Raw genomic sequence first — 27,628 nt, 5'->3', positions numbered from 1 at the left:
TAATGCCTCTGCTTCATATTAAGCTCAGTGGGTATAGGCATCACAGTGATGTATTAAAATCATTTTACCATGCTTACATTCATATTCATTTTTCCTCGCAGTCAATGTTCAATACTATTAACACTTCACAAAGAAAGGGAAATCTTCGGTTGCAATATATTCATGTAGCGAGACGTTAGCCTTCACCTTCACGGCATGAAAATGTTCTCCGATCGGATGAGATATGAGGGAGGGAAAGGCTGAAATAAATAATATCATGCTGACTTTAATTCTTTTATGCACTGCACAAACACTTGCAGAGAGTTATGTCAAAGACTTTTAAATAAACATGATTAGCAGTTGGGCCTGTGTGCACCGAATCAATGTCATTAAATATTTATACATCAATTGACTGGCGTGAATTTTGAACTGCTCTGGCACACAGCGTTAGATTTGTATAAGATCGCCATATTTTCTAGCAACAAAAATAATGAACGGGCTAACTAACTAACTATGTAAGGAGATCATTGGTGAAGGAATGATTCTTTTCGGATGAACAAGCAGAAATGTTGCATGCGGCTGATGAATCGGATGAACCAGATGAACCAGATGTCGGTCAGACATCAATGGAAAAAGGTCATTCATAACATTGCCTTAATAAAAGGCAACCATTTATTTATGAAACACTCGCTCAGAGAGATCTGTCCCGCTTTAACCTGATTTGACTCCTGTTTTGAAACACCACAGGTGTAATTAATAATGCATTACTCATGGGTCACCACATGGCACACTCGCTGAAAACCAAGTGGGAGGGAGATCTGTAACATGTTGTCCAATCTCAACTGTCACGAAGACTTCTTGGACCCGATTCAGTAAGATATTGCATGAAATTAAATTATATGCTCATGCAAAGAAATTGCACTTCTAGTTTACATGAGATCTACTCAGAATAACGCTATGAGGGACATCGTATGCAAAGAGGGCAATTCCAACGAGCAAAAAGAACTGTGAGACTGTCGTAGTGCTGGAGGATATGCAATCTGGGAGATCACTGGTCACAAAGACAAACAGCAAACATCTCAGAATAAAATCTGCAAACAAAAGTCAAGTACAGCAAGCCGGTAAAACGCCTCTTAACACAATAACAGCTCTGCTGAAGACTGAGCCGCTTTGCATCACCTTTTCAAATCTGTCAGAAACAGAAGCAACTAAACAATGTAAGCGTTTTCAGACATAATAAATCACATTGCCTATTGTACATCAATCTATCAGCGTATACTCCTCTCTGTATTTTTGCACAGTCAGGGAGACATGCCCGGTATTACATATTCATGAAGGCAAACATGTAAACTATTGATGTGTGCTATTTTGTGCATCTGTCAGATGTGATCCTCAGCGTACCTTGTTAGCAGATCAGCTTCCACTTGAGTGTGTGTGTGTGCACAATATGAAGCATGCACTTGTTTAAACGTGCAAAGCTTCAGCAGATGAGGCTCTTCATTTATATAGTATCAAAGGGAGAGCTAGAACTGCCTGGTCATCTTGGTACTGAGGCTATTTCCAGGTCGACATTGGGGAACTCACATTCCCAAACAGATCTGCACGGATCTGAAAGTGGACTGATACTTGTCCACATGTACTGTTTTACTTAGTGACCTGTCACATGATGAGTTCCCAGCAACGAGAAACGCAGATGCAGTAACATCACAATCACGATGTTCAACCTGGTGTTCATGGTTTTGAGGAAAATGAACAAGTCGGACAGAGTTTTAAAGAACAGAGATGAAAAAAAATGATTAAACAAATTGCAAAATTGTGATTAGGTATTACAGCTGCAAATGCAGCAGTTAAATTACTGTTACTTTTGTCTATCTGTTAGATTTGTCTATCTGCAACGAAAAATTCCACTTCAAACCTGAGCGAACACCCAGCAAGCCGCCATGGGAAACTCAGCAAGGAGCCCCCGAACACAACCACTGACAGGCCCGCTGTGGAGACCACATCCCCACCAGACGACCCTCCGAGGGCCCTTCTCCGGCTCAAGAGGTGAAATTAGACTGAAGAGCAACCGGACTGAGAACTGCTGAACTGAACAAGATCATCACTGTCTATGATGTTGTGGACATGTTTCCTATTTCCACTGTAGACTCTGATACTTTTAATTATTTTAAATCTGTATTTTTTTTTTGTGTAGATGCTGGAAGAATCCACACAATTATTTTATTTTTGCATTGTATCTTGTTGGAATGAAGATGTAAATTTATCCTACATGCTGGAATGTGCAGAAGCTCAAGAAGAACAATTTTATTTTATCAAAATATGTTGGATGAAACGTGCATAAAATTAAGAAATTGAAACTTCTAAAAAGTTTAATCAGGACACTTTCATGCGTTTCAAATGCAAATAAAGTAATAAAGTAAAATAAGTCAAAGTAACTGGATTACTTTCTTGGAGAAGTAATCAGTAACCAGTAACTAATTACGATTTCCAAGTAACTTAACCATCACTGCCTGCAGCCACTTAAAATTTTGTAAAGTACAGTCCACATGTGGGAAAAAAAGGTTCTTGTGCATAAATTGGACACCTTCTCGATATGCAGTCTGCTTTTGTTTCATTATGATGATGCAGGATTTTAGATGTAGTGACAGGAATTAAAGACCGACCTCCGAGAACCTCTGGACGTCCTGCGTGAGCGTCCCCACACGGCTCCAGTTGTAGTAGTTGAGAAACTTCACCACTGCGGGGTTCACGGCGTTGTCTGACGGGACGGTGCGGAAGAAATTGGGGTACTTCTTCTTATCTGCCAGAACCGGAGTTGTTGCTGCGAAGGACAGCTGTAGGGACAAAAGAAGGAAACGAGGTGAGTCCAATAAACATAAATAATCCTGGAAAAGAAACCCAGACTGTAGCACTCTTAAGTCCTGTGTCAATGAACCTAAAGCACTGGAAGAGAGGACTCCGGTCTGCCCTTGCTTTGGTCACTGGCCTCTGTTAGTTCAGGGATTAAAGTGTGAAAATGAGGCGACGTGACCAACGAGCACAGGCGCTCATTCACAGTCTAAAGGTGTGACCAAATCAACTCTTTGAAATTACTTCAAATGTCACCAAAATATCAGAATCAAAGTGTTACTGTACAGAGATCTGTAAATATCGGGCGGAATCGACGACCCTTATATGGTTGACCTTTCAAGGTGGCTTTAAACTGAGATACGTGTGTGTGTGTGTGTGTGTGTGTGTGTGTGTGAGTGGGTGTGTGTATAGGTCTGCGAGTTTCTGTTCGTGTGTGTGGATGTGTACGTTTTGACGACAGGAGAAAAGCAGCTTAGCAGTTTGATTCATCTCCAGGCCGGTAAGTTAAAAGCATTTCCGTCTCACACATGAAGGGCCTTTGAATCAGATTCTTCACACGCACGCGCACATGCACACGAAAAACACACAAAATATAACACGCACTGATTTCGGATACTAATTGCCTGTTGCCGTAACTGCTGCCGTCGAAGCACATCTCCTGTAAATCAGTTCATGTCCACACAGTTTGGCACAAAGCATGTCAAACTCTGGAAAAGCAAAGTATCTTTCCACAGTATTAACAAGCTAATGAAGTGGAAATGTGGCACAGCGAGCTTGAACCCCTCACTAAATGCAAAGCAGCTGGCAAACTTAAATCAATCTTGGTCCATTAAAAACTGTTGAGATTTCTTGAATTCTATGCCTCTTGTCCACATTTGTCACTCTAAATAGAAAAATACCAAGCCTTCTTTTTGTTGAAAACTCTTCCCCGGCCACAGTCGCATCTCTCCATGCCCACCTGTTATTTGTCATTTCCATACTAATCAAGTTTTGTTCCCTCTCTTCTATTGTGTTGCACATTTTCAACAATGCCATCAATTTCTGCCAAAGACAAAAATAGCCACAGTTCATTTTTGTATTGAGATTGGAAGGATGCGGGAGATTGCAGGTGCCCACACAAAGATCTTCCCCTCCACTGATCACATTTACTTTTCACATTTCAGCCGAACGATGCAAATAAGAAAAGGACCATTGTATTTGCGGATTTAAGAAACTGTGGCCATTTGACTGGACACTGACATGTCACAGGAACAAGAGAGAGACCCCAAGGTGTCAGAGAAGGGACGATTGGAAGGTATTGAATATTTAGGCTCTAGAAATGAAGCTGATATAACAAGAAACTGTGCTCCACTTTCAGTGTCCTATCTGTGTTAATTTAATGAGCGATATGAATCAGTGCAGGGTTAATTACATACTTTGTAGAGATTAAGCAGAACTTGTGATTCATGATAGCGATCTACACAAGGATATTATTATTCTGACTGAGACCAAGAGGTACACTATTGGATTTCCTAAAAACGCACGAAAGCATTTAACAGTTCAAGCACCTCCTGACTTCAGGAATGAAAATGATCTTCTCATTAAGCATCTGTCTACGTTTTAGACAACCTCACTCTTGATTAATCGCAGCGCTGCTGTTTTAATTGTACACTTGTCGGGAGGCGTAGCTGGATGGGGAATGAATGACTTCGGCTGATAGAAGTTACGGGAACGTCAGACATCATTCAAGAGTGAAATCTCTTTAGGATCAAGACTGACAGCCCCAGGAACACAAAATAAGGTGAAAGATAGCTTCATATCAGTGAGAGGAAAGGTTCAACTGACCTGAAAGTATCGGGCAGATTAATGAATATGCTTTGATGACAAACTGTCCTCTTGCTTCCTAGAGATGTTACTCACTTCACATGCCATAATGTTTTGGTAAATAAAAGTACTGTATGCTACAGCAGCTATATATTAATCCATCTATTTATACGGCTTTATTCAATGCACCGTTGCAGTGCGATGGAGCGGAGCCTAACTGACTGTTATCAAAGGCAGGCTTCACCCTGGCTTATAGTCATTTGAGTCACTGAACAGAACATTAAATAATATTAAAATGTTGTCCTTCATTCACAGCTGGATCATTTGGATGCTCAGAGCTCAGAGGTAATAATCTCTATTGTGTCCAAACGTGATCTGGGTGAAAATGTTTTCCACAGCTGCCTGATCGCTGCGTAGGGGCGAGAGGAAAGAGTGAACTGGATCAAGGGCTTGATCAGTGAACCTGGCTGAAATGGGTTGGCCTTCAATATAGAACTTTCACACAAAGCTTCAGGGGTTTGTCTTCACATATGAACAAGACAGCTGTGTGCTTTTAGTAACAAAACATGGCTTACAGTCATCAATTAAGCAGAAAGAAGGGTGTTTATATTGCTAGCCCTGCTAAATCCAAAATCTCCCAGTTGTCTTTGAGGACTTCAGGAGTCTTTTCAATGTTGCCCTAATCTCCACTTAGCTTCGCTGTTTTTTTACAGCCACACTGGGAGAAGCTGCTGGGCTGCTCCGAAGCAGCTCGCCATGTTCTCAAATCAAGCTAATTCTCAAAGCAACCATCTTCTAATTGCAAAGAGGACAGCCTCTATTCTACAACTTGGAAATACCTCCTTTACTCCTCCAGTTCACCTAGATCATGCTTTTTTTTTTTTTTTTCAAAGTTGTTTTTGCTTTCAGGAAGATTTTTATTTATTTCACCTGAACTGAAGGGAGAATCCCAGGAGGGCCAGTGAATAAAAGTATTGACCAGAGAAAATACGTGTCTGCTCCTGGTCAGAGACGACAACATGGTAGGTGGATTTCACCGGGTCATGAGCAGATGCAAGTACTGACCCATCCACTTTAATCTTAACATCCAAAAATATCAAATTAAAAACATTAAATATAATGGAGGAGAATTATTTGTTAATACTTCCAGTGTTCTATGAATTAGGTTTGTGGTTTTACAAGCAATATAGAAAGCAATGTTCCCCTAAGTTTTATCGTCTCTCTGTTGACTCGGGATCAATTTATTGTCCTCTACTGGAGATCCTAATAAACCATGAAAAGTGGAGTATAAATTTCCAGTTCTGACACCGGAGGAGTTTTAGAAACTCTTTGATGTCAGACAAAATAATCTAGGGCAGTCACAAAGTACGTCTTGTTATGGGACTGAATTCAGGTCAGCTAATATGAAGTGTTTCAGCTCGCAAACAAAAATTCTTTTTTTTTTTTTACCCCCCCTGAGGTCCCAAAGAAACCAAACTCAGCAGATCAATCCAGGTCAGATGGAGCAAAATTTAATGGAGGACAGTGTATTAAAACCGTCAAGATGAGAGGGAGATCCAATGTATTATTTAAAGAATAGCTTGATCTTTATCTAACGCCGAGCTGCCGTTTTTAGAGGAAAAACCCAAAATAGTTCCATGATATCACACATCTGAGAGTAGTGGCTTATGTAAGAGGGTTTAAAAGAGGACTGGCCCAAATAGGACGGGTTTTGGTCGAGAGCTCTTCGCTGGTGTCAAATTTTGACGTGCAGCATTCCTGAACTGGGAGATCACTCGCAGGTTAAGGCACATGCAGTCACACACATCCACACACCCACACACTAACCACATCTCTATCTGTCTTTCTCAGATCGAGCTCAAACTGCAGCAGCCTTCCTGTGCCAGTAGTAATTAAAACTGTGGCAATGGGCTCCGGGCAGCTTCTCTCGCTCTCATCCCACTACAAGGTCACTGAGGCTCTCAGTGAGACAAGTGACAGTGCGTCTGGCCCCGCCGAGACGCAGTGCTTCAACACAGACTTGAGGTGAATCAGTGACGATATCACAGCGGAGGGCTGTTTAGACAGTCTGCACACACAACTGCTTATCACAACCCATTTGAAGTGAATACAAAAGCTGCTTGGATGTTTGAACTTATTTAAGGCACAATCAAGACCGTGTTGATGCAGGCACAAAAACATGAGATGCTCAGTGCTGATTTTCCAGTTAGAGATTGATTACGACACCAAGCAGTAAGAACGCATTGAAAACTTCCTAAGCTGGTCAAAAAGTCAGTCTTTTACGGGCTTTGATGCTTGAGAGACTGTGACGGCGCTGTCCAGGGTGCTGATTCTGACGCGATCCTCTAAAAACAATGTTTCCTGCAGAAACGGTGGCCGTTCCCCACCCGGCCTCATTATGTGCATCACTTGTTCAGTTCATCATAGACATGCTTTTACAGATCCTACATATTGCGATGCAAATTTCAAGCATCTTCAAATCATTAGGTTGTTTTGTCTGTGGCCGGTTCAGTTAGTTCTGCAAGTTCATCCTGACAGCGGACCCTGTTTTGTGTTGACATCAGCATTGTGCGCGCTCTGTGTTCCCTGCACTTGGGTCCTGTAAAGCAAATTTACTGCACCCACTGCATGCTGTATATCCGTTCTCTGTGAGACAGCATTAGCGCCACTGAGAGAGCTAACTGTTAGCGTCAGCACTCTAACATGCCCACAGTGACAATGCCAACATCGCAATGTTTACAAGGATGTTGCCCTGTTCACCATCTCAATTTGCAATGTTAGCATACCATAATTTGCTAATTAGCAGTAAAAACATAGTACAGCTGAGCCCACATAATTAGTTTCTCTAGTTTCTGGAAATGCACCAAAGTACTGGACAAATCTGAAATTTGTCGGTATTGTGTGATGACTATAGATGTCCACTGAGGGCATCACTATCCATTTTGATATGAAAATGAATCTGGTGCAGGAGGTTTATTTATAGCTGTCTACATACCTAAACAAGGTGCAGATGCAGATTCCAGTTCCTCTTTGATTTTGAACGTCACTTGATTACATATCAATGATATGTAATCAAGCGACTAACTAACTTATTGTACAAAAGCAATGATGATATCACCATTGCTTTTGTACAATAAGTTAGTTTCCAGAGTTTTGCCGAAGTTGAACAGATCCTGTTATGGCTTTCTATAAATGATGCTTCAATACCATTTTTTTCTACCAGCTTTGACTCTGTAAAACAGTATATGCCATAGCAAGTTGTTTTTTTCTAGTACGTCCTGTAATGTGTGACACTTTCCAACAAGACGCTAAACTCCATGGCATCACACTCAGAGCTCAGCACTAGATTGAATCACTCCATGGCAAAAACAGATTGCAGCAGGTGGTTTTTGTATAATCAGGGCCTAAAGCACATAAAATTCTCATTTCAGTATTCCTGTTTGTACATGATGTTGCTCGTGATGTAATTCTTTGCCAATCACTCACAAAAAAACATGATAAATTGCATGCTCTAACACATAGATTTGCATGAACCTGCGCTTCATCATGCTTTATTCAGAATCTCACTTAATCAGGGCCTGACACTCACCGAGAAACATACAGGTATTCTGAATTTGGAAGCCAAAGAATGCAGACAAAACCCAACCATGCATGTTAAAAACATGCAAACTTGACACAAAGGTTTCAACTGTGTCACCATCAACAGAGCCCTACAGTTAGCAGGGCTGAAAATTAGCATAATTAATGCATGTTCTTTTTGATACATCCTTGCACGGTTTCTTATAAGCGCACTTTGCAGGAGTTAAACGTTGTTGCTCGGACCATGTTATAGCAGCCTCAGGAGAATACTTCAGCTAATGAGTTAGATATAGCTGTTAAACCCCTTATTACCAGCATCCCCTGCAAATGTCTCTTTGTTTGTGTGTTTTGCAATACACCTGCCTGATTTGGCATGGGATTGGTTATCAATGGTGCATAAATTACAGTCAACAAGCCTTACAAGCTTCCCTTGCACAAGCAGGAGAAATAAGGAAGATGCAGGAGTGTGTCTAATCGCGCTGACAGATCTAATAGCATTGATTGGTCCTGGCGGGACTGCCTCGCAATAGGATCTGCTAGGTGCTAATTGTGTGGTTGGCCTTTGAATAATGAAGTGGCTATCACACAAGAAGTTAGATAAAAAGAAGGAATGGTATATGGTAAATGGTAAATATCAATGCGCCTCATAGCTATTCGCTCATGTTTCATGCAACACACAACCGCAAACAATACAGACATCCAATTAATCTGTGTGTATGCCTCACACAGATATGAATAAGGAAAATGGAGTTTAATTATGCTTGCATGCTTCTTTTATTACATTATTGATGATAAAATCTTATCTGCTGGTAAGTGTGGAGAAGCAGGCTATTTCTCTCTGTCTCCTCATGATCGATACTCTGGCAGAAAAAAAAAAATGACAGCAAATGGAAGGAGACTTAAAGTATCAGCTCCTTACTGCTCCGTTTTTCTCCTATATGCCAGAATGGTGCATGAATTTTGCACCATTCTGGCACCATTAAGACGAAAGCACTTCATCCATGAAAGCTTAGAATGGTGAAATAATAATATGTGGGCAGTGATTGTAAGGCCATGCAAAAACTAAAGGACAAACATGAATTGATTTCATCAACATTTTCTATCACATTTGAACTTTTCAGTACTTCTTTTCATAAATGTTTGATACAAAATGCAAATTTAATATGAAATGGATAAAATCACAGTGACGTTATTAAAGGTGCTTCATATTTGATCATTTTTGCAATGTAATAATTAAATTTTCAACATTCAGTGCTTTCAAGATTCGTTCTCAAAATCGCTTCTCTATGCAAAAACAGCTTTCAAAACACGAATATTGCTTTGAAAGAGAAAGGAAGAAAACACTAAATAGAACAACTGTGTGGTCAAAGTATGCTCCTCACACGCATCCGCCCACTGTCTGAATTTACCCTTTCAAGGAAGTTAGTTTTCAGCCATTTCTTACACACTAAAGCATCTCCTCACTTCCAGACATACACACGAGCAAAGATCCACTCGTAATGCTCAACGGTTCACATGAATTAGGACAGTGTTATGTCCAAATTTCAAAAAGAAACTTCCATTTTTCTCTAAGCCAATTAATAAAATCACTGAGCAGAAACACCATGGCCAGGAAAGCAATGGCAGCTGGAACTAAAAAGCCTCCATGCTTCTTTGTCCTCAACAAGTTATACAGAAGAAAAGTCAAACAAAATCATTGAATAAAGATGGTACACACATTTTCCTTCAAAACTACCTGCCTTTGGTTCAGTGCACCTGAGATCTAACCTACGACCTTCACCAGATGGGTACGTCTGTATTTTCTCTACATTGTTCAAATCCTGGACTCGGCAACAATACAAGCAAGTAAAAACTTCCACAATAAATCTTAGAAAATAAGTTCGTTGTTGGACTTTTTTGCCAGGACGAGAGTTCATCATCCACCACAGTGCCCACATTGCTGAACCTTTTAATATTTCAGTAGCTGTGCCTTGAAACAGGTTTGGTGCTGAACTGGCTTTAGTCCTCCTGACATCGAGGCCACGCATAAACGATGAGTGACCTCAGCTGGCATCAGCGTAGTTCACTGGAAAGGCAAACTTTCAACAAAGCAGGAAAACACTCACAAAGGAAAAAATTCCACAGATAAATCTTATGAGGAGAATCTTTTGCAACATTATTTCTTTCCTGAAATGCGACTCACCTTAAATTAAATCAAATTAACAAAATAAAAGCAGGAGTTTCTTTTGGAATAGGATCATACAGGGACAAATGAGTTTTTTTCCCCACATTCAATCAGGTGTGACGGCTTGATTGGACGCAGCCAAGAATCACACACTCCTCAGAGATATTTTGAGGCAACTTCCGCATGTTATGAAATCGAAAGGAAAGGTTTCGTAATCGCTAGAGATGGTATCAAACACCTTCAAACACTCAACCTACCCGTGCCTATTATCTCTGCCTCTCGCCCACAACACAACGGATTCAAAGCCCATCCGTCCTGCCGGCGCCCCGGGACCCCATGCGGAGTAATAGCTAGGTAATAGTAGTGCTGTTGATCAAGAAGCACAGAGGTGGTCCTGGGGTTTATTCAATATTCAAGAGAGGCATTTGGTGCACCATGGGAGAGCCCAGCTGGAGAGGCACCAGAAAGGGAGAGGCTTTGGACCCCACGTGGACCCATATCCAGAACTCATTAGCACCAGGACGACGGAGGGAGACAGAGATGAAGCTTGTCGGGAGACATCGGTGGGATTGATTGAGAGGCGCGGCGGTAATAAAAGAATCGGGTAGTGTAGGAAATGAAACGCGGGCAAAAAGGGAACGTCAATGTGGGGAAAAATGGGAGAATGAGACGGGGCTGACGTGCCAGTCATCAAGCATTTTTTCGAGCATTCGGCGCTCTAGGCAAACATGCAGCATTTATGCGCATCCGCAGATCATACTCAATCATCGTATGGCTCAGTCGAGCATGTGTCGGTGGAAAACAGCGGCCCATTTTCTCCAATTACGGAAAGGGACGGGAGGCAGCGCCGCCGAGTCATCTTATTTTTTGGTCGGGTAAGTTGGGTGTTAAATGGAGGAGGAAGGAATCTGCTTGATTCTACCTCAATTTATGCCGAAGATCTAAGTGTGATGGAGAACATGTTGCTGCCGTGATGCTAGCGCAGAGATCTAATGTGCTAACAGGACACAAAGAGCAAAGTGGCTTCAGATGGACATTCTGCACGGTGGCGTGGAGACACCACAGCTGCACACGGTGACGAGGCGTGCATGGTCACTGCGTGGGCAGACATGCACAACATTTCTACACACACACAGTATATCACATGTTCACAGACCGGGGTAAAAAGGTTGAAAATATTGTAATGATTTAGAATAGTATATCAACAACAATAACCAAAAAATTCAACTCGCATGAAAAAATGTATAATAATAATGAAATGAACCAGGTTGCACAGTTATATTGTAGACTGAGTACATCTTCAGATGTAGCAACAATGTAAATTATTGTCTATGAAGTTATTTTGTTAGAAATTGACTGGAACTAAACTCTTTTCATTTTTAAAGGCTTTATATTATAACGACTTGTCATCCAACTGACATCCAGATTATGAAGAAAGATTGAAAGAAGTCTCAAAGAAAGGTAAAACTTAAAGTGTGTTTATGATGATATATTGATTTTTAATTTTTCCTTCTGCATTGAAGCTATTTGAGCCACACTGTGTGTGTGTGTGTGTGTGTGTGTGTTGTTCAAGCATTGTCAAACAGAACAATTTGAGGAAAAAAATGGAACAATGTCTTCCTTAGAGGCTTATGTGTTACATATATTTATGTTTGAAGATCAAATAGCCAAATGACTCTTACAAATGTAGTTTGGGATTTAAAATCAATATCAATGCTGAATTTTCCATTATGACAAAAAATAAAGATCGATTACCTTCCAGCATTTTTCTCCTTTTCTATTGCGTTCTTTAGTCTCGATACCGATGCTCTGTCCTCTGCTATTATCCAAAGCGAGGTGTCCTTGATATTTTTGAAATCCTAGTTTTGTATCGCAAAAATAAAATAAGATCAAAAATAAGCCTTGTTCCTGAGAGCTGATCATGTTTTTATCCAAAAAAAAAAACAAAAAAAAAACGCTGCTGTACAATACCTGTGTGTGTGTGTGTGTGTGTGTGTGTGTGTGTGTGTGTGTGTGTGTGTGTGTGTGTGTGTGTGTGTGTGGGGCTATTCTATTCCGCTCTGGCTTTTCTCACACTGTCAGTCTAACTCCTGACACGTACTCCACCATATGGCGTGGAGGGATAATACACACCATCACCTGCGTCGCCCGCTAACTAGCCGGCGGACGGGTGAGTGATGTGACGGTCGCCTCCTCTCTAATAGTTTACGGTCTGCTGCAGCCCCGACTGTAACATGTCAATCATGCTGTGGCTCATGCCAGCATGTACACACACACCCACCCACCTACACACACGGCGACTGACGGATGTTCTGCTTATGCTTGCTGGACCCGCACAACACCTCAACACATCACTCTTATCGCAGGTCAGCGGCTAAGAGCTGGTTTTCATCCTCTTCCTCCCCTCGCTGTCTCTCTATTATTCGCCACGGTCAAGCAATTTCCTCTTCATGTTTCTATTCAAGTATCAAGAATTATTGTGGACATTTTCAGACTAAATGATACAATCAAGGCCCGGAGGGTCTAATGTGATCAGAATTAGACTTGATAACAGGATTAGTACCTGCGCTAGCGAGTTTTGTGAACTATCCTTTCACCGATGTGCACTGAAGCATGTTTTGGTGTTTGAATTGGCCGAGGACTCGGTTGAATTGCCCCTAAAACTGTGCTTGTATTCAACCTTTCCGAGTCGTCTGGGTCGCCCTCTGCAAATACTTAGTCACACATGCACGGCCAGTGATTCACGGCTTGTCCGTTTTCCCGGTAGCACCATCGCGCATTTCTAAAGGTCCCGCCGCTCGGCCTCTCACACACCCATCGATTCTGCAATCGCGTCTCCAAAGCTACGTGTCAAAGTGTTGTCGTTGGAAGAAACAAGAAAACAAGAGAGAGAGAAAAACGGAGGAGGGGACAGAGGCAGACTTTGCATTATATAATGAATATTTCCTCACTGTATTATCACAAATCATATATTTTAACAGTAAGCACACTGCCAACGCTGTAATTAAATCTATCATGAACAGATGATAAATGTTGAAAAGAAGCTGATACGGCACAACAGTGCATGGTATGTTGCAAGAAACATTTCTTGATATAATTTTAAAACTTTTCCATAATAGTCTGATATAATATGCTGATTGTGTAGTGTTGATAATACTTTATAATGAATTAATGCGTTATCGAAAGATCAGTGCTTGTGAAAGTAATGTGCAAGTGAACAATTATTATTGCAAAATCAATCAAATTATTAATGTTATTAACATCACTTTTCAGGAGCTGATGAATTGCTACTCTTGTTGGAAATAGCTGATGTCTTCACTTCAATAAATCAGATTTTATCTCATTAAATATGCAAAACAATTTACGGTTTTAATCACATTCATCCATTCCAACATGCACTCACACGCCGATGGAGGCGCCGTGGTTATCGCTCACTCCAGGTGCTTTTGAGGCATTTACTAAAGCTCTAAATCAAACGAGATGTCAACCTGATATGGACCCGAACAAAGGAAGCAGTCACCTTGTTCCGTCCCAAGTCACAAAATAATTTATAAGGACTTATTTGTTGAACACTATAGAGTGAGGAATATTAAATGAGGAAGACCCTCGACGCATTGATCAATAGCAGGTGTCACTTGTCACCGGCGCGTCTCGGGGATGGAGAAGCAGGAAGAGCCCGCCTCCACCACCAGATGAGCTTATGGGACTCCGCCATTCTTCATGTGTCAACAGGCTGCCCTTGAACGACGGCGATGGGTGACAGTGAGGCATCACTATCGCAGACGGGATCAGGGAAAGCATTTTCTTATCATCCCGGGCGCGGCGTGCGCGGCAGATATCGACACGATCTGATGTGAAATAAGAGAGGATGTCGCGCGCGCGCTTAAAGCGGCGGTTTTGAGGAGTCAGTCAATGGAGCGTGTTCATAAATGAGCATGAACAAGCAGTTTTTGATCAATACATGACATGATTTTTTTTTTTTTTTTTGAGGATTCATGACGGATTATGACCAACAGCAGATTTGCAGGATGTGGGAGAAATGGGAAAGTTTTTACACCCTTATTTCATCACCTCACCCTATGTGACAGATTTATGCCTCTTCATGGATCATTTTATGTGTGTAGCACTCAAATTCGGCAGTTGCACAGTATTACTGCCGGCTAGCCAATACCTAGACGCAGGAAAATCTGCGAATACTCAGCGGAGGTGGGAGAACGGGGGGCTTTGAGTGATGGTATTCTGCTGCCTAGCTCCATAACTATTCTATTTATAAATTGAGATTTGATACCGTAACCTGAAATCTCACTGTGCTCCCTGCTGCTGCCACTTGGCTGCCTATGAATGATTAATGAGCAGATGCTGAACTGTAGAGACCATTATTGTTCTTTCCTCTCCTCCCTCCCTCCCTCCCTCCTTCCCTGTTCTCACCATCTTCCGCTCTGTACGGTGATTCCTTCAGGGAGGCAGGGGATTACATTGCAAGAGGTTTTTTTTCTTTTTATTTCTTTCTTTTTACTTGACGATGCACTGCAGAAAATGTTGGTGTTCTGAGGATAAAAATAGAGCAAAATGCCTGACAAAATCTTTTGCTCATCGAGTTCTCTTTTGATTTTGATGGGATTAAAACGAAACCCTATTTCTACAGTGGCGTTCACCAATGTTTGGTTGTTGAAAACTTTTTTCCTCTAATAAAAAATCTTCCTTTAATTGCTTTGAAGTGGGTAAAGTTTCATGTTACAAAACCCCATTCGGCTTGGTGTCACATTTGTACAATGGAATTTCCCCAACGGGATTAATAAAACATGTTGAATTGAGTTTAGCTGAGTTTGTTTAGGTTAGTCAACAAATTACGTTATTACTCTTGCATACTGAAAGAGGCTGTAGCAGCTGTCAGCTTCAATTACTCAAAGAGCAAAATCATAAAAGTGAAGCAGGTGATAAACAGCTAAAATTGTCTGTAGGAGCTTTTATGTGTATGAGAAAATCTGAAGTTAGGGTATCAGCTGGTGAGTTTAGCTTCGACTCCAAACAACCTAACAGAATCGCATTATTCACCTCATATATCACACACCTCACTTCAAACACAGCATAAAAATGACATGTGGTGGTTTTATGAAGCATTATGTGCCAGATCCTTCCCTGGCAAGGCACTGTAACTTTCTGAAGTCCCTGTAACCTCGCTGCTGTATAACAAGGCCACGCTTCCTTGAGTTGACTGACATTTTGATGTTTTTCCATTATGAAAATCAGTGGCCGTTAAAATCTATTGTTGTATTCAGCCCACTCCCACCAGTGACATTTAGAGAAATGGGAGACAATCATCGTGATGAAAAAAAAAAAAAAAACTAACTACATAATGAAGTTTAACTTCTTCTGGGCAAAATCATTTTTAAGAGATTAAAAAAAAAAGAAAGAAAGCCTGATCTTTGATGGTTTTCTTTTAGGACCAGGACTGAGGAGCCCTGATGTACGGCATGCTTCCTGCATGACAAGGCAAGAGAAGGAAACTGTCAGAGAAAATCAGCTATTAAAGCGTTTAACAGAAAAAGCTGGTAAATTGCGCCGAGCAGTGTCTACAGCGGGTTATGTTTGAGCCATGAACCCAAACAGTTCACGCTGTAAGTCGGCAAACCTTTCAGCAGAGACGGCATCTATAAATGATCCTCTTTTGATTCAGCAGATGTCTAGTTTTTCCTCCTCTTTATTAGCCAGAGAAAACATTTATGATCCAGACTTAAACAACTCCATCACAGCCATGCTCACCCAATAATATTCAGTTGTGCCTTTTTTTCTTCTTCTCCCCTTTGCTTTCCAATTAAATTGTTAATGAAGGCGATGATAAATAAAAAATGAGTACACACAGAACAGACACGGTATGTTGCAGGGAGATGAGGAGGAGAAAAGCACAGTCGAAGCTGGAAAACGATGCAGACAGCTTCATGTATAAATTCGTTTTTTTTTTTTTTTTTTTCGCTGTCGTCAAGCACCAGGTTGCCGATATCTTGTTTTCATGCAAAGCAGGATGAGAATGCGAGACGCAAAAGGGAGCAGATTCATGGTGATTGCTCATAAACACTTAGAGCTTGACAGAGTCAAACCAAATGCTCTGAATAAGAACAGGTGCCCTCTGTTCCCAGAAACAATGAGGTGTCTCTCATGTGCCGTATTGCTTGTAATTCATTCATCTCCCGTGTGTCCCTGCATGCGTGTCAGCGCAATAACAATGTCTATTGTAAGGCTGGCCTCTAAAATCAACTGATAGCTTATCATAGATTTACTTATTATTGCTGAGAGTGTTGGCGGCTGAAAAGCAGCTTTCACCCAGCGTTTCCACCCAGGCGAGTCCACACAAGAGTCTTCCGCAACTGGAAAATGCGTCACTAAATGCACGCAGTTATCTTTGGTAAAGCTTTTAGTGACGTCTGACAGTTATTTTATGTAGCTTGATTTGTCTTTTCACTGATTTATTTATTCATTCATATTATTCCTTTGTATTTTTAATGCTGTTTTATTAAATTTTTGTCTGCCACTATGATTTTATTCATGTAGTAAAAGATAATTGTGTTTGGAAAATGAATTACAAAAGAAGTTTATTACATCACACGCACTACAATTCTTCAAACATGTATTAACAGACTTTTTTTGGACCACACAGGGGCAATGAGCTGCAACATTAACATGTTTTTGCTTCAGAAGGCCAGTGTAGTGCAGATGTTACAATTATGTACTTGCTTAAGGTGGCATGCAGTGGGATAATCGCAGTTTTTTTTTTCTGCCCCTGAATTAAAACAGCTGTCTGCTGCAGATGGAAACACGCTTTTAAAAACAGTAGCAAACAGAGGGAACAAAATTAGATCAAGTTGTGGATATATACTCTAAAAAATGAGGCAAGACATTAGAGAACTCTCAGAGGTGAGGGAATGGGCTGAGCACAGTAACAGTAAGAAATACAATTTGCATTATTTATCTTTCTATTCCCAAATCAATCACCGGAGTGGCTTTACTTTCTGTGCATGTACTGTGTGTACGTGTGCACATGCGCACATCAGGAGGACCACAATCCCCTGGTTGCTTAGGCAAAGTGCCCCATTACAAAGGTGAGAAAGTGTGAAAATGAATGCAGCACAGCAGCACTGCAGCAGCTCCGCTGACTTGTCCCACAGCCAGGAAAAAGCTTGAGGTGGGAGCCGGGCCTCTGTAATTGTTATACATCCTTTAAAAAAAAAAAAAAAAAAAAAAAAAGTTATACTGGAGTCGATATTACTCAGACCACCAAACCCATTTCCCTCACTCAGGTCCATCCTCCATTCACAAAATAAGACAATAACGCAATCCTGCAGATTTATCTCAACGCTCACCCCTCCCTCTCCTCCCTCTCTCGCTCATCCTTCCTTCTCCCCATCTCTCTCCATTAGATGGCTAATTTGATTTGGAGGCTATCCCCTCTCTACTTAGAACAGGGAGAGAGATGGCCCAGGGATATTAGTCATGAGATGGAAAAGAATAATGTGTTTTTACATAGTGGTGTTTCCTTGTGTACTCATGTGATTTCACCTTCACACAGTTAATAATGCTGGCAAATGTGTTTGTGTTTAGTAAGTCAGAGCTACATTGCCTTGAGGGCATCAGGTCTGCCCTTCTATAAAAGTTTATTCAAGGAGCCCCTGTGCAGGAGAACACTGTGCGGCGTAATAGTGGGATACCTTATATCATTTTTCTGCCTAATGAGACACAAACTTGATTTCTCTGTCACAGCCATTTAATCTATTTCATCATCGGACGGGCGGCATCGAAACTTCTGCAGTGAATTTGAAACTCACTCACTATTTTGTTTCAAATATCGTCAAACTAATAACTGAGCTTCTATCTCTGCCATTGTCGGAGCACTGCTTCCACTAAGCAGCTCTTTGCGGTGGCCTTCAAAGTCGATTCTGATGAAGGTAACAATAGAGGTAGTAATTAGCTCGATTACCCGTTATGGAAGGCATGACGCCGTTAGTAATGCAGTTTATTTTAACGTCGTTATTCCCATCACCGCAGACAACACATACTATGACCACCATACGGTCACCAGCACAGCCCATTTACGAAGGAAAGAAATTGCGAGCAGATGCCTCCTGAGCTGCGATGGCGGGCTGGAAATCTGCTGTGGGGACTTGCTCTCATCAAACCATGCAGTGAACAGTCATGATCCGTTGAGCCAGCGCTGGCTCAGTGAGCTTGTAAATTACATAAACCACTAATGAGACTTATCAGTTCTAAGATGAACACATTCAATTTCTTGCAATTTGTTCGCGATAAAAGTGTCTTTTCAGTTTGCCGGTGGAAAGCTTTTAGCGTGGAGCCGCAACTGGGCTCGTACGACCGAGATGGGGCCTAAATATAATGGGATAAACAGGGGAACAGGGGCGAAAATAAACTTCAAATGACTCACGTTCATTTAGAAACTACAAAAATGCAGAGTAAACACGTTAAATTTCTATACTGCTTCATCCAATCGCACACATCCATACACACACAGGGAGAACATGTAAAAAGGCTCTGCGACCCAAACTGAACACAGAAGGCCCAAAATAGTGTTTGAAGATTTTGTTGAGTCATAAAAAGACATTAAACGTCTGAGACGTCTGAGAACACAGAAAGCGGTGAAAAGATTTCTGCAATTATGTCCAAGTACAAAAATAGGAGGCCTTTGACAACACGCAAACTATTCTGAAAAGCATCCCCCTGAGAACCCTCAGAATCTGAAGTTGAGTGTTGAAACAAGTGCAAAGCATTCATCCGGTCCACAGTATTCACACGGAAAAAGAAATCCTAACAAATTTGAGTCTGTGATGAGTGAAAATAGCCTGGTAGGATTCACAAACGCCACCAGACAGACTCAAACGCGCTCTCTAATCTACTTACATCCCAGCCTTACTTGCATCAGCAGCGCGATGTGTGAGACCGGACACGAGTGCCCCCAAAACAACAACAACAACAACAACAACAAATAAACACTGTGGATGAGTAAAGCACAGGGGAACAGTACTGAATAATCAAATGTGACTCTTCACTCTGCCCTCATTTCCCAACATGTGACCCACCATGGGCTGGCTGGATTATTGCTCACAGATTATTCTTCCAGGACCGGAGGGGAGCCGTGCCCCGAGGCCTCCCTCCGCCGGGCACGGCACTGTCCTCGTCCCCCAAAGAGGACAAGCAGACTGGATAAAGGCCTGCTTTTCAGGCTTTCAGATGCCTGCACAGACATGGACGGAGTGGAGTGAAATTCAGCCTTGAATACTCAAAGAAAACACACATTATAGGACATAACATACATACATACAGGTCTGAATGCCGTTTCCCACCAGTGATGTCTCATCTTCTCACACTACAAAAACTCCTGAGCCGCACAATCACTCTTTTTTTACATATTTAACTTCAAATATAGCAAATAATTTCATCTGTAACTTGGAAAACAAGTTAATGTGACAGGGATTACATAACATGCTCGGCCATGTTCAGTATAACTGGACAGGTTTTTTTTTTTTGGAGAGGGGTGAAAGAAACATTTTGTTACACAGTCGCAGAGCAGCCACTCTGAAGTTAGTTTTTTTTTTTTTTCATCATGAAATGTCACCGACAGATTCACAGTAATAATCAGTAACAAATTCAAGATCTTGGATCCACTTTCTGTGGAGCTTCTCTTCCCTTCCCAGCGTATCAAAATTGGTTCCATTCTTAGAAACGGTGTTTGTCGTGCTTAACAATCATGTAAAACCTCTTTCACGTTATCTGACGCAAAACTAAGAAAAAACATGGATGCATAATTTTAAAGACATTTCACAGGTCCAACCAGTCAGGGGTCCAACCTGGACAGACTGCCGGTCCATCGCAGACACACAAAAAGGGTATTTTAAAAGATATTAGATTCCCAGGGTCTTGATTTCATGGTTACCTATGGTGTGAAGCACGAGCTCAAAAAAGCTCAGACTGCTACTGAGAACTTGATCATTTCTTTTCCATCGCTTGCTCACTCAACCATTTTTTTTCTAAGATTAATCTCCAATCAATTTTCTCTTCTTTCCTGCTGTTTCGAAATACACTGAAAAACATTGCTGCCTTATTTCAATGTGAAGATAAATGTAGCGGCAATTTTGGCCACTGTCCATCCAAATCCATGCTGTGGCGGTATAATGCATGTACGTGCAACACACATCCATCTCGGATGGTTACATATGCATGAGACCAGAGAGTATGATGAATTCTCTCCACATGTAATACCTCCTCTCAGGCCACGAGACCACCGACTCCGTGCCCAGTGTACCATTGATCACAGCCACCTGCTTTAGCCAACACATTGTGATTGCACTATGCCGTAGTATCGACTTTGTGTTAAATCTCGGCTTGTCACAGAAGCTCTCGGGCAAGCACCTTCTGCATTTCCCTCCACCTCCTCTGCCTTGCTTTTTCAATCTCTTCCTCCACATCCTACCCAGGCTGTGTGCAATCATCTCGCGTTGATAGACCTACACTGTGGCTCTCCGAAAAGCCTGTTTTTTGGCGTTTTTGTTGTTCTTTTGTCCTCCCCCCCCCAACACACACACACACTGCAGTGTTGCAAATGTCACAAAAAAAATGAACAGCACCAGACCCCTGTGTAGATTCAGCCAAACTATTAGTAGATCAGGGCATTTATAAACATCCTAGAAAAGATTTACTATTGGACAGATCATGACTTTGCTTTAATACTTTCTTTCAGTTTAAAATATAGAGCAACAGTCCTGATAAATCACTTTCTGGGCTTTAAGTATTTGAAATGTAGTCCAGATCTGATGATCACCTGGTCTCCCTAACAGCCACCTGCAGAGGCAGTCAGGTAATCACAGCATCAGGTTTTATGGGTTCACCTTCGCTCTTCGAATTCTCAGCTTTCCGATCAAAAGCAGCATAATTTTTAGGGTTTACTACTGATACATTAGCATTGTGTGAGGCATAAAGATCCTTCATTGCATAATAAAACAAAAGAATGCAGATGAACACATGCAAACATACACTTCAGCTCCATCACGTACTTTAATATCTGCTTCTTCCTCCACCATCTCACTTTCTTTCCTCGTTTCAGCCTTTTCTGCTGTCTGACTATATTAGTACCTTTATTTGATATTCACAAAATGCATTACTGTGCTGTGCAACCTCATTCACCCTCAGGGGAGGCTACACTTGCTCGTGTCTCCGGAGAGAAGTGAGAATTTCAGATTCCACTCTTGTGCTAAAAAGCTGCCCATCCCTTCGGGCAACAACTCTGCTGTTTCCCAGCTTGTCAGAACACCTCCTTCCCATGCAAACTGCTTTGTTTTTTTTTTCTTTTCTTTCCTTTTGTCTATGCGAAGATCTGACTTCTCCCTCAGCATCAACTTTGACTTAACATACTTTAAGAATTCAGCTTTAGAAATATTTTGAACCGATGCGAATAGGAAAAATACGTGTAATAGTGGATTTATAGTATAGTACAGCAGCATAGTAAAGATCTGAAGGTTGAGTTTCCATTTTTGTGGGTGAGTATGAAAGATTTGCTGATATAGATGGCATCTAGGTTCATCATTGATTATATTTCTAATATTAAGTGCATTCGTATGACTTTCATCATTCTGGCAATTAAAGGCTGGAAGTGTAATTTAAAAAGGCTTTTTCCATTTCGCAGCCGCAGTCCCCCGAGAACTCAATGACACCTTCTCTGACACGTCTTGAAAGCTTTCTCAGAAGACTGATGAGCACATGACTAGTGAAGCAGAAACTGAATAATGCTTCTTGAAATTTTGTGGAACATGTGATTAGTGTCAAAATGCTGCTTGCAGATTTTTACAGCACTCAAAAATATGCGTGTGGCAAACATGGTGGAGTCAGCCAGGTATTTTTCTCCCAGTTTAGCATTCTTACGATTTACAGTAACGGTCCTGGTAAGTTTTCTGCCAGTCTCTGCCACCGACACACACACACACACACACACGCACACACACACACACTGAGCCGTGCTTCATTTCTACACTCTATTTCATCTTATTCATCCACTTCCACACAAGCCAGCTTATATTCTGTGTGGATTTGTGTGACTGATGGAGCTTTGAGGAAGTGAAAGCAGCATTCACCTCCCTGGAGCTTGGCTCGAGGGTGATGAGTACCTCGTACCTCCCCCTCTGCTCCACACACACACACACACACACACACACACACACACACACACACACACACACACATTGCAAAGCCAATGGCCAAGTCCTCCACTCACTTACGTCTCCCAGGAGGAACCACAAGGTGAGTGAGATACTGCAGTAGAGGGGCTACAAAGAGACACCGAGAGTCTCTCCTCAAAGGTGTTTACTACTACCCATCAGCAGAGCACAAAATAGTCGGTACTACAAATGAATCTGGCACCAAACATAAGGGTTTCAAACATTTACCATCACAGTGAATGATTAAATTTTAGCTGTAAAATAGCGTGTAAAAAACTGTGCTTGGCTGAAAAAGGAAGGCTTTCTTTGTGAAGAGAGAAAAAAAAAAACACCAGGAAGATAAAACGAAATAAAAATGAAAGAGTCCTCTCTCGCACAAAGAGGGTGTAATTAAAAAACAGACTTGGTCATGATCCACCTTCAATAAGTTCTTTTCTTACTTTCTGAATAAAGGTACCACTGAAAAGTAGCCACATTTGTGCCAGCAACAGCAGACATGAATCCAACAATGGAGTGAAAAGGAGGCAGCAATGTGGAAAGGCCCTCAGAAAAGCCTGCTAATGCAAATTAACATAACAGGTGCCGCTACAAAGACAGGTCACATTGGGTTTACCTGCCAATTAGCTACTTTTGTCAGCGACGGAGGGGGGCTCACCTCTGAGATGTGGGACTTTTCTCAATCACATGGGGCGACGAACCCAGCTTCATAATGGGGAAAGTTCTCCACTTTTACAAGCGATAGACAGACTGAATATGAATATTGACCATTTTGGAATGAAAAACAACAACAAAGATATTAAAAACCACATTTTGACCTGTTGAAATGCAGGCCTGCAGGTCCGCCAAATAAATCATTTAAAATTAAGTCAAAAATCAAATTTGAATGCAAATAATAATGTAACATATTTCACAGCAACATGTTTCTGTCACAGATGTTTTTTTTTCTATTAATCACTCACTGTTATGTGGTCTTTCTCATTGGGCACTGTTGATGTGGGAATAACTCAAACAGCCAGTAAACCAATAAATGTGATTGCTGAATCTCCTGAAGCTTCAAACTCAAGACTGACTTTGACCAAACCTGTCCACCTGATTCGATTATCTGAAAGCAAAAAAATCCAAAGTTCACAAGAAAAGCAGAGTTGTGTTATTTTCACCATGGAAACCTCGATTTCTGTCTGTGTGGATCCTCGGTAAAAACAGACTGCAGGGATTAGATGAAATGGTCACTGATAAACCAAAGTGCAAAAAGTACTGTGCTTTATTGAGGTCAAGACCTAAATTGGACGCATCAAGTGGAAGAGAGGCAGAGGTCTTGGCTCTGTAAAACAAACAAAACTCTTCAGGCTTGATAACAGAAAGCACGTCATGTTGACAAACCCGTTGACTCTGGCTCATCTTTAGTTGCTTGTTTATGTGTTTTTAGAAGCTGCCTGAGACAAACAACCACTGAGGACATTTCTAGAAAATATTCTTTTTTTTTTTTTTTTAATAATGGACTGTGTTTGCACTGTGTTAAAATGCTTGTGATGGATGGCCAGCCATCAGTGTCCAGGAAAGTGAGCACTTTGTCCATTCGGCTGAAATCCCTCCACTGGAGTGCACTGAGCGATAAGCTAAAAATTCGAAGGACTTGGTTATGTCCATATTTAGCTTTATCTGATTAACATCCAGCATTCACCAAAGACTGCTTTGCAGGTTACTTGCTGACGTGTCAGCTGAGCATCGTGACTTGTTTTCGCACAGTGACGTCTGGTGGCTCAGGAAGAAAAACGCCCTCAACACAGTCTCTGAGCTCAGAGAGGAAATATTCACATTTCCATGCCATCTGTGCTCAAGCGTGCTGACGAGAAAGGTTCATGAAGTTTTGAATCAGGTGGACTGAAGTTGGCTAATTCACAAAGCTGAAAAAAACTGACTGTTGATGTGTGGACAATGTTTTAGTCAACTCAGAATCCAGAATGTATCTATAATCAAGAAGTCTGTCTAATGGCAGCACAGTCACATGTGGGTTAGCGCTCTTGCCCCACAGCAAGAACATCCCCAGTTCAACTCAGCTTCAAGCTTGGGAGCATTTTTGTTTGCATGTTTTTCCCATGTCTGCATGGCTTTTGTGTGAGTACACTGGCTTACCTCCCACAGTCTAAAAATATTCTCTTGAGGCTAATTGGTGATTACGAATTCCCTCCAGGTGTGTGAGTGTGTGTATGTGACTGTCTCTTGGTGTTTGCCCTGGGATGAACTGGAAAACCTGCCTTCACGCTGGCTCCAGAAACCTGTGATGTAGAATAGAGTAGATGGAAGTTTAAGTCGTTATATTGCGTTGAGGTTTGCTCAAGTCTACAAATTTCAGCTAACTTCTGATTTATTGATTTCTTATTGACAAACCGATTGCCCCGTCTTGGTTGATCACTGCTCTGACTCTCGAAGTAACTCATGACTGGATCAGGCAAATGTGTGAGTGTTTTCACTGCATGCCTCTACTGTTCATCACCTTCTGCGCCGACTATGATGGAAAAAAAAACAAAAAAACGTAACCAATGTATACGGGCTGCCCTTCTCTTCAGGATATATATACAGACTTCACTTTTATGCAATGATTCCATTATACAGATGGTGAGGAGGCTACATTTCAAAAGTATCCCTTGTGCTTTTTTCGCAATACCTTTCAAGCTGGCTTGATTTCCCCGGGCCAAAACTTTAAAGAACTATTCTGGATCGCTGCAAAAACATTTGTGGAACAAAGATGCAGTATCTACACACTCTCACTGTTCTCCCTGAAAAATGTCAAGCACTGAATCAAGTAGGAAGAAACACATTTGTGCAAGGAAATGATAATGAATGGCAAACAGATGGCAACGTTGCAGGTTAGGTGTTTAATGACGCCTCCCATACACATAAAGCCTCTGAACTGTGCATCTGATGAAACAGATAGGCTTCACTTCTAATCAAACCAGCTGCCAACGGGAGGCAAATGACAAGTTGAATTTTACTGGTGCTTTGCACTCCAAAAATCCACCCATTAACTTTTCCGACCATTACACATGTTATCCTGTTTATCTTATAGGGTCGCAGGGAGCTCGCAATCCAAGCAGGTCGCATCCAAAAGAGGTCATCGGTTCATCCTGAGGTTAAAACAGAACGACCTCGGGCAAACACACTGCAGAGGAAAGCCAAAAACTCATTAGAAATGCTGCACAGACACAGGGAGAATATACTGATGCCACAACAGCTCAGGCTGACAAGCAAAAATTTCTATTTTATTAATTTCATGCTAAGATTTGACCATTTAAAGAAAAAACTCAAATTTGTACACTGTTTTTAACTGCCGTGTGTGTAGACAGCTAAAGCTGCTGCTCGTCGTTATATCGCTGTTGAATCTGTTTTTCTTGCTAGTAGACAATCTGCCTTTTAACCCACCTTAACCGTAGCTATTGAACTGCTATACGTCTCCTGCCTCTCCTCCTCCTCCTGCTTTCTCCCTGTCCGTCATAGCCTGGCCATGATTATAGTGCCATGTGACATTCGGTTGCAAACGTGACTTGGGTGCAAATGTGACCCCTTCCCACACTCAGCATGCTGGGTTTGTATCAGCGACTCATCTCAGAGACACAAGCTCCAAGGTCCCTCAATGTGAGGCATGCCATTTGGTGTGTGTGTGTGTGTGTGTGTGTGTGTGTGTGTGTGTGTGTGTGTGTGTGTGTGTGTGTGTGTGTGTATTTCCTCTTCCCTTTCTCGTTCTTTTTTCCCCTCAAACTCTTAGATGTCATTGCTGTTGCTCCTCTTTGGTTACCTGTGTCGGTGTCATTTCTGTTGATGTTGTTTTCTGAGGAGCACAGAGGTGAATTTGGGAGCCAACATGTAGCAAAGTCACGTTAGATCACCACATCAAAGTGCTTCCTCTCACTTAAAAAACCAGCAATGTTCCATTTCTTTGAACTAAGCCAATGTATACTGTACAATTTATTTATAATCCAGCCAAAATCAGAGAGAACCAGTTCCATCATTAAATGCGCCATGTATTCACCTGAATGTCCTTCACACGCGCTTGTTGCCTGGCTGTAAACAGGTGGATGTTTGCCAGGCGGCTAACAGGGATCCCCCTTGATCAACAGTTCAGTTTCCATAAGGAGGCAGTGAAGCAGAAGGCACCTTGAGCACCGAGCTATATGTCACCATGGTATTAGGCACTTGAGAAGAGATGAGTCGGGACAACTAAATAACAGGACTGGAAGCCGGCCAAGTCAAGGCCGTTATTTTACGGGAAAATTATTCTACTCACAGAATTTCTCCATTATTTCTTATTATTATTCTTAAAGCATACAATGAGAGGAAAAGAGAAAAATGAGGAAATATATAGAAAAGTCATTTTAATTCATAAAATGACCATACAAGGCTTGAAAAGAAACTGAGCCTTCACCTCTTGCCATGAGACACACCGTGTTCAATAGCAGTGCTGGAATTTCTGTTTTTCTTTCTTTTTTTTCCCCCATTAGATAACAGGGGGGAAAAAAAAAAATCATTTTTGTATTTACAATGGTGACAGATTATCCACCGAATTACCATTTCTTACAATAAACACGTTGCAGTCCAGGTTTTTGACATGTGTTTTTCTTCTAATGAGAACTCCCACATGCCTGCATTGCACTCACATAATAGGTGTTACAGTGGCAACCAATATGTCTGCAGCATGATTACTCAATACCAGACAAAAATTGCCAGCAAGCCGCGCTTTCGCAACATGAGCTCCTCAGTACAGCCAACAACGCACAGCTAGATATTGTAAGGTAAAGTTATCCTTTACAAAGGGGAAAATAATTCTAATCACTGAATATTTGTTTACGATGTAACAGCCACAAAATAACAATAAGCCAGTCCATCTAGTCTGTTTCTTAACATATGCTAATGAACACCAAGGCTGGGGAACTTTTTCATGCTAAAACTGAAAACCCAACAGGTGCCCACAGTGTAGCTGTTATCATACTGTATTTACTTCACAGAAAGGTCCCCTGGGTTGAAACCCCACTGAAGTGCATTT

At 41.5% G+C, this 27,628-nt stretch overlaps 1 protein-coding gene across 1 annotated transcript in view; it reads right to left on the bottom strand.

Annotated features, from left to right (window-relative positions):
* gabbr2 (gamma-aminobutyric acid (GABA) B receptor, 2) overlaps nucleotides 1–27,628 on the bottom strand; it is a 181,377-nt gene that overhangs the window by 79,408 nt on the left and 74,341 nt on the right. Inside the window, exon 3 of the mRNA XM_030120610.1 lies at nucleotides 2,643–2,813. Within this exon, the coding sequence (XP_029976470.1) occupies nucleotides 2,643–2,813 (171 nt within the window). The remainder of the gene's footprint in view (nucleotides 1–2,642; nucleotides 2,814–27,628) is intronic.

This window comes from Salarias fasciatus, chromosome 22 (genome assembly GCF_902148845.1).
Source record: "Salarias fasciatus chromosome 22, fSalaFa1.1, whole genome shotgun sequence".
Lineage (NCBI taxonomy): Eukaryota > Metazoa > Chordata > Actinopteri > Blenniiformes > Blenniidae > Salarias > Salarias fasciatus.
Note: the sequence above shows the minus strand (reverse complement) of the source record. Positions and strands in the feature narration are given on the sequence as shown.